This window comes from Crinia signifera, chromosome 4 (assembly GCF_055691185.1).
Source record: "Crinia signifera chromosome 4, ASM5569118v1, whole genome shotgun sequence".
Classification (NCBI taxonomy): Eukaryota; Metazoa; Chordata; class Amphibia; order Anura; family Myobatrachidae; genus Crinia; species Crinia signifera.
This window is the reverse complement of record NC_139220.1, coordinates 145,139,357-145,147,817: the sequence shown is the minus strand read 5'-3', so window position 1 is coordinate 145,147,817 and position 8,461 is coordinate 145,139,357. Positions and strand designations below refer to the sequence as shown.

General features: G+C 46.0%; 1 protein-coding gene across 1 annotated transcript; it reads right to left on the bottom strand.

Moving 5' to 3' along the window:
- Positions 1-2,041: 2,041 nt before the first annotated feature.
- Positions 2,042-5,454, bottom strand: LOC146072984 (uncharacterized). The gene is made up of 3 exons (XM_083180153.1): positions 5,442-5,454; positions 4,164-4,487; positions 2,042-2,167 (listed from the first exon to the last, which is right to left on the bottom strand). The coding sequence occupies exons 1-3, from the start codon at positions 5,452-5,454 to the stop codon at positions 2,058-2,060; spliced, it is 447 nt and encodes a 148-aa protein (XP_083036279.1). The 3' UTR covers positions 2,042-2,057.
- Positions 5,455-8,461: the final 3,007 nt, after the last annotated feature.

Here is an 8,461-nt window from a genome sequence, read left to right as displayed (position 1 = left end):
AATTACAGAGGTTCTGTGGCTGGCAGACTTCAAGCCTGCATTTCACTGTGTAATCCATGAGCATCCCTCGTTTAAAAGGGATGGTATGGTAAGCCTACTATTACTGGCAAATTCTCTCTGCTCACATCATGAATATAAGAGGACAAGATAAGAATGATCAATTTAAAAATTGAATTCTTGAAATAAATAGTAAACTTTAAATCCAATATATAAAAGATAAAAAATTGTTAAAGACACATAATTCTACAAACCACGATCATGGTTGAGTCTATGTTGCTTGTTGTTAGGACATACTGTACATGAGGAAACCTTACCATCATTTTCTATATTAAGTAGAATAGTAAGCGCCACTGGTTGGCCATTTGAAATAGCCAATGCAATATGTGAATAGAATAGAATGAACAACAAGGAATGCCAGGCTTATTGCAATGAAACATGCATAATTAATTGCTCCTTATATGGTTTGTAGAGCTATCATCCGTTTACTACCATTAGTGAAGAAACTAAAAAAAAAACAGGTTGCCTATATTTTTGGCATTATGGCCTTGTAAATGTAGTATTTATTGCTCCTTAAGACTGCATGTGCTATTTCTTATTGAAATTATTACAATTTTACATTGATAGGCTTCTTAAAACAAAGGTTGTGAAAATGCAAACCATGCTAATAACTGGCAGCAGGCAAGCACTGGAGATAATACTGGCATTAAAGCTTAACCCGGAATCTTAGTACAAAGCAGGCGTGAGCCGTTACTAAAGCTTACAATGGTAATAATTGAGAGTTCAGAGCTGAAAGAAGGATATTCAATGAAAAGGTCAAAGACTGCCAAAAGATGAACTTCGTTAGACTGAAGAATCGTAATGCTCTCAATTACTCGTAATGAAGCATTCACTGCATCCTAATGAACCATTAGTACAGCTCACACACTTCCCATGGAGACGATGTTATCTTCAGTTTCACATTTATATGCAATTTGCTGTAAATCTTAAGTGATATTCTTTAAATCCTACACAATGGCACCAAAATAAGATCCTATTATAGCATTAATAAAGGGGCAATATCACAGTTTTCTATTATGGAGTATTATTGTGCGGCATCGCTGTAACTGCGTGCAGCTTGCAATGCTTGATCACATTTCATGTAAAATCTCCTTAGGGTGGAGCTGTACAAATGATTATTATTATTATATTTTATTTATATGGCACCACCAAGTGTTCATAGCAACAAAGCAAGAAAATTACAATACTATAAAAAACAAAACGAATATATAATAAAATGTTCATTCAATACATGGAAAAACATCAAGCCACAATACCATTGTCCTGGAAAGTGCAGACAGAAAGGATCATATTCGATGACTATTAATTTGCGCCCTCCGATACTTTACAAAGAGACAGCACGTGCCGAAGGCACAAGATGAAAAATAGCGTAGTTGTAGTACTGCATCTTATACACATTGGCCCTTATTCTGATCGGTGCGTACTTTCCCGAATTTTTACGGTGCGGTCCGCACGCCACGCTGTGCGGCGGCGTGCGGGCTTCGTCCGTAGAAACGCCCACGTGTCCTCCGCATTCGGACGGACTCACTCTTTAAGAACAGGGCGTGTGTACGGACGACATACAAACCGTGCGTGTGCGGTGGAAACGTACAGATTCTTGCACGGTCTTCCCGCACAAGCACTGTCTTACCGCGTCAGAACGTACGGGAAGCTGTCCGTACGCCCCGATGCGGAGTATTTACGCTCAATCCCACACTTTTTTACTGAGTACACACAGCGATCACATGACCCACTTAGGCAATTAGCCAACCTCCTGAAAAAGAAATTTCAATCAATTAAATGCTCATCTATACTGACCCACATTCCTACTACATTCATGACACACATTAACCCTTACAGCATGTGACCCTAACATACATCTATATACACTATGTACATTTGGCTTATTTTAAAGATTTTAAACAAGTTACACATATACTTTAGCATGTTAGAAAAAAACACTGACAACTTTGAACTTTCAATAACTATTTATTAGAACACAACTGTCCACAACAAAAAAATTAAATTTCGCCATCAATGATGCGGTCCATTTCCACCAGCATTTGCCTCATCAGGCCTCTCAGTCTAAGGAGGGCCCCACGGCGACCCTCCTCTGCTTGGGCAGGCTCATCTGTGGAGGAAATTCACAATAAAAAATGACTAATGATATTCATGCATACATTTAACATAATCAAACCTACTTTTTAAACATGCACCGTGACAGGTGTGTGTGTATATATATATATATATATATATATATATATATATATATATATATGGTACTCTTTACTTAGAAGGGCGCCCACGATTTTGATCGTGGGCATCGTTAGTAAAAAATCTCGGGCATCTCGGGCATTGAATGCACTAAAAAATCGGGTGCGATCAACCAACGAGATGCCCGAGATTTCCCATAGGGAACAATGTTAAATGTCTCAATTGACCCAATTTTCCTGTTCAATGCCTCAATTGACCCGATTTTTCCATAGGAAACAATGTTAAATGGGCCACAGAGGCCAAATAGGCACCCTGAAGTGTATAATGGCCACCCGAATTGTTAACGCCACCCCACGATCAACGTCAACCCGATGCGTGGCGAGCGCAGCGAGCCCGCGAGCGGCGGCGGTACGCGTCCTACGACCTTTTCATACCCCCACTATCCACGTCGGCGTGGAGTTGAGAATAGAAAGTGTGGCGAGCGCAGCGAGCCACCGAGCCCGAAGCGTGGCGAGCGCAGCGAGCCCCGCGAGGGTACGCGGACAGCTGTGAAGCCCGCGAGGGGACGCGGATACCTGTGACGGTATCCGCGTCCCCTCGCGGGGCTCGCTGCGCTCGCCACACTTTATATTCTCAACTCCACGCCGACGTGGATAGTGGGGGTATGAAAAGGTCGTAGGACGCGTACCGCCGCCCCTCGCGGGCTCGCTGCGCTCACCACGCTTCGGATTGACGTTGATCGTGGGGTGGCGTTAACATTTTGGGTGCCCATTATTCACTTCAGGGTGCCTATTTGGCCTCTGTGGCCCATTTAACATTGTTTCCTATGGAAAAATTGGGTCAATTGAGGCATTGAACAGGAAAATCGGGTCAATTGAGACATTTAACATTGTTCCCTATGGGAAATCTCGGGCATCTCGTCTGTCGCATCGCACCTGATTTTTTAGTGCATTCAATGCCCGAGATTGCCGAGATGGGCGCCCTTCTAAGTAAAGAGTACCATATATATATATATATACACACATATATAACTATATATATGAGACATACACCTATACATACATGCATACATACTACATGGAAAGTCTGATTTTGGCCCTCTACCCTTTACTCTGTCAAACACCTCACAGTCATACTGCTCCTTCTCAATCCAAACCCTCCCATGACAAAGCTGTGAGAAGCATGTCACGCGCTGCACCAATCACAATTCGGCAAACAAAGGTCAGTGTCTCTTATATGATGGAGCCTGGCAGGGGAGTTACACAACTCTCAGGAATGCTCAGTACATTTGTGCAATCAAGCATGGCTTGGCTGCTGATGGTCTGCTCCAGAAATCATTGTCAGAATGCCAGTTAGGGGAAGCTGCAGCACTAACCCACTCCCATGCTCAAAAGCATTACTAAGACCAAATCCACACACAATTATGGTGCAAAACATACATGCAGACCGCAGGGGGTGGTTTATCTAGAGGAGGGCCCAGGGGCACTGACCACTTGTTACTCCAGTCTAAGCCACGCCTGTCCATACTCCATTTATGCCATACTGAATCTAGTTTACAAAGATCAATCACTAGTAAACTCTACTCACCTATATGAGGCTACAGATTGTATGCAACCAGCAGGGACATGTAACCCTTACATGAGCAAGTCATCACTTTCTTCCTGGATACAGATTAACTACACAGGTTCAGTGGCACTTAAAATCGACCTGAAAGCCATCCGCACAACCTGTGTCATTAATATGTGTCCAGGATGAAAGGGACGGTTTGGCCACCCTATCTAACCCCAAAGTGTGTCTGTTGCTACCCAATTTGTTGTTTGCCTTTATAGTATTTTCAAACACATTTGAATCAACAGTGCTACATATCAAATAGTGGATGACAAAAGGAATAATGAATCTTTATGTATACATACCACTTTCGGCCGCCTGCTCCACCTCACAGGCCTCCTCATCCTCCCCCTCTTCCTGGGCCTCCTCGGCTGGCACGACCTCCTCCTCGGCTGCCACCTTGTGGTCGAAAGCCACCACCTCCGCCTCCACTGCCCACACATCCTCCACCACTTCATCCCTTTCCTCCGCCACCCCTTCTTCACTTTCTCCCTCCTCGCCCATAGCTGGCTCCGCCTCCTCCTGGGCCTGGGACGCCTCTGCCTCCTCCTGGGCCTGGGACGCCTCTGCCTCCTCCTGGGCCTGGGACGCCTCTGCCTCCTCCCGGGCCTGTCTTGCTCGATCACGTGCTGTGTTTGGGAAAAATAAAAAAAGTGCCAATTAGTGGTAATTTGTATTAAGCCTTATCAACCTATAAATGCAAAGGTTATAAGTACTGATAATTGTACAGGCAAACAGCTCCTTAGTGGCCTTTACAAAACACAGCCTGTAACATGCCAGGTATGCTGTGACATTTGGGCCATTGTAAGCATCACAAGCATTAATCCTCCCCAATAACATATTTTATGACCATTACAGGGTGTCAAACAGGAAGTAGCACTCATATAGTGTATGCCATGTTTAACTCATGGATCAGGCAGGTTACCTTATTGGTTTAAAAATGGTCATGTCAGCAATATTGTACAATTGGGCATTTAATGGGTAAACACTTACATCGAGCAATGCTGGCCCGTATTTGCTGGAGCTTATCAGGCTGGCGCCGCCTGAGATCAGACCATCGCCGCTCCAGCTGTGTGATGGTCCTGCGCACCTGGGTGCGTGCGAATATGCGCCTGCGGGCCGCTGCATATGCTTGGCGCTTCTGCCGGTTTGTAATAAAAGGGCCGGCACGCCCCAGCCTGGTCTCCATAACGGAGACCAGAGTTCGCAGCTCCGCGGGTGAGAATGGGGCTGCTCTCCCATAGGCCGCCATCTTAGCAATGGCACGAATCAAACAATCATGTGCTGTCATTGGTTGATCAGAGTGATATTTGGTATTAACTTTATTGTTCATTTTTACACTAACAGCGTGTATGCGCCAGAACAGACGGCTAACCCATTGCATCGCACACCCATCCTAAACAGACAGTGTAAAATAAGATGGAAACACATTATATATAATCGATACCATCCACCAAACATGGGTAGAAGCACCAGGTGAAATAGTCTGCATCACTAGACATTTACACCTAACTCCACAAGGTTCTAAACAGCTATTTTATAATGAAAGCTATGCAGCAGAAACATAGCAAATAGTGGCAGACCTTTCCCAACCATTAGGCCATGCTGCCATGTGTACACTTACCTTCTACTGGCCCCTACTACAGAGGTGGAATGAAAAGTAGCTAGCATCCAACCTGAATTTGGAGTGCTTTCACATGTGATTTGGATGCTAGCACTGATTACTTGTGGCTAAGTGGTGGACTGGATTGACATATGGAATGGGTAGTGTCAGTTGTACTACATACCAAACAAGTGCACAGTACAGATGTACATTCAAATATACATTTCATGTGTGACCTCAGTTTTATTTTGTCATTGGTGTTGGAATCTGCATTTAGCTACTAAATCAGACTTACTCAGTTTGCCAGGTTTTTGAGAAATATTTTTCCACACCAAGGGGCGTCCCGTATGCGCCGCACGGTTGACGCTGGCGTACGGAACGCGGCCGTACGGAACGCAGGTTGCAGCTGATTAACGCCAATTACAGAAATAGTATTTAAAGTTGTCCTAGAAAGGCAAACAGTTGTTGCAAACATGGCTGGCTCAGAGTCAGAGGAAGAACAGGTGGTGCAGAATCTCTTGTCCCGCATGGAAGCCAACACCACCTATGTCCCCCTCAACCCAGAGCAGCCAGATGGGCCATCAACATCAGGCCAATCAGCAGCTGGCCCATCCTCAGCATCAGCAGAATCATTGGCAACACAGCAGGTGGCTTCCCAACAGAGTAGCCAGCCCAGCACTTCAAGTACAGCAACCGGTGGCCGTGCCCGTGGCCGTGCCAGTGGCCGTGCCCGTGGCCGCAGTCGGGCAACAGAGGAACCAACCACAAGAAACATGGCATATGAACCGCAGGAGCTTGACATCCTGGTGACCCGGGCACGTGATTTAATAGAGTGCCCAGCGGTAAAGTTGACACACACAAGGAGATGGAAGATCTGGGAGGAGATAACGGCGGAGATTAATGCAGTGGCTCCACAAGTTCGTGAGGCGGAGCACGTTAAGAAGAGGCAAGTACATGTGTGTTACATTTGAGCAGTACAAGTCCAGTAATGTTTACATTCAATATTAGATGGAGTTGGTCAATGGATGTTCACGTTGCTTGGAGGCACAGACATGTTGGCCATGACATTGAATTGATAGTTATTGGAGGGTGACTGTTGTTGTATCTTCTAAGGGTTGGTTTTAAAAATGATTATAATGTAAGTTTGGTGTCAGTAGGCACATGTTGTATTATGTTTCAGATTGCAATGGGTGCTACAGCAAACATGAGGAGTTACATGTATTAATATGTACACTTTGATTGCAGGTGGCACGACTTCAAAGGCAACCTCAAGAAGAAATTGACCGAGCGGTGGCAACACAGCCACACCTCTGGGGCTGGCCCCATGCCTGGCAAGCTGAAGCTCACCCCCCTGGAAGAGATGGCCCAGTGCTGCATTGCAGTGGAGGAGGTCCGGGGGGTGAGCACCATAGACAGCGAGTCCCCAGCGGAAGTGATGGCTTCTACGCTTGAAGGTAATTATTTGCCAGGCCATAAGTAGATGTTTTGAATTTGGCATGGAATGTGTGGTAATTGGTAATTTCTCGTTCAACAGCATCCCCACCGCTTGGTCCAGATTCTCTTGAGGAGGTTGTGGAGTCTGTGCCACCTGGCCCCAGTAGCAGGCCCGTGCAGCAGCAGCCGGAAATGTCCGCGGCAGAATTGTCCACGTGGGGCCATGTGCTAGACAGTATTGTGCAGCAGGGAGACTCGGCATTCGAGCGGGTGCGTAGGGCCGAGGAGGTGCTGCAGGGTTTGACCACCAGCCAGCAGAGTATTGCTGCGAGCCTGCAGGCTATGAGTGCCAGCCAGCAAGCTATGAGTGACAGCCAGCAAGCTATTGCTGCTAGCCTGCAGGTGCTGGCTGATCAAGCCCTGCGGCAAAATGAACTCCTCCTCCGCCATAATGAACTTATGGTGGAGCTAGTTACCACCAATAGGGTCCTAATGTCACCCGCTTCTGGTGCTTTACCAACATCATCACTCCCTGTTGCCAGAGGAGGAAGAACATCCACCCCCTCCCCAGCATGTGCTCCACGTGACCCACCATCTGACTGTGGCCGTGGGCGAGGCCGAAGAGCTGCTGCACGTGGCAAGGAGCCTGCCAGGGGCAAACGTGCCCGCAAATGAACTTGTGTCCCCATTAATCTCCACCGTTATGTCTTCCCAAATCTTCCATTGAGCTGTGTGTGTCAGCATCCTGTGTCAAAATCCGTGCCGAGGGTCACCACATTTGCCCGCGGTTCAAATGTCATGTTTGGTTCCCCTGTTGCCCTGTTTCGGCTACCATTACTGTGTGCTGTACTTGAAGTGTTGGTGCTGTACTTTTGTTGTGAAGCCACCTGATGTGTTCCTAATGATTCTGCTGTGGCTATTTATTATATATTATTTACTTTTAGTCCTGTTATGGTACCATTTGTTTTGTGATGTTTTTGACATTTTTGGCAAAGTTTCTTTAATAAATGTTATTTTGGCCCCACAAATGTCTGTATTAATTGATACACGCAGAAGTGACATGTGTATTAGTATTATTAATATTAAGTTGTGTTGATTATTTGCTGTGTAAAAGTGTGTGACAAGTGCAGCATGTAATGTTCCCTTTAAGCTGCAATGCTTCCAATTGTAGCAGTGAGAAGCGTGTCATTAACAAGTAATGAGTAAAGTAGGTGATTGTATTGTGTTCAGCTGACATTGGTTGTGTTGCGTCCGTCCTGATTAGGCGTTCCGATTGCCTAGCGCATGACCGAGTGGTGTCCGCAAAGCAATAGTAGCCTTTTGGACACCGCACATTTCTACCCTTTTTGTTCGCGTGCATTCGGCGTGCTGTCCGAATGCACGCCTACCCAAATATGTGTACTCCCCCGTGTCCGCCCATGTTTCCGCCCAGTTTAGCCCACTTTGAAACTACGCCCCTGTGTCATTCCGCATGACGCCCATAACACACCCATATTGGCCGAATGATTGCGGTGCACATTTCTGTACGGTATTAGTGAGAACAAGTACGGAGACCATACGTGGCAC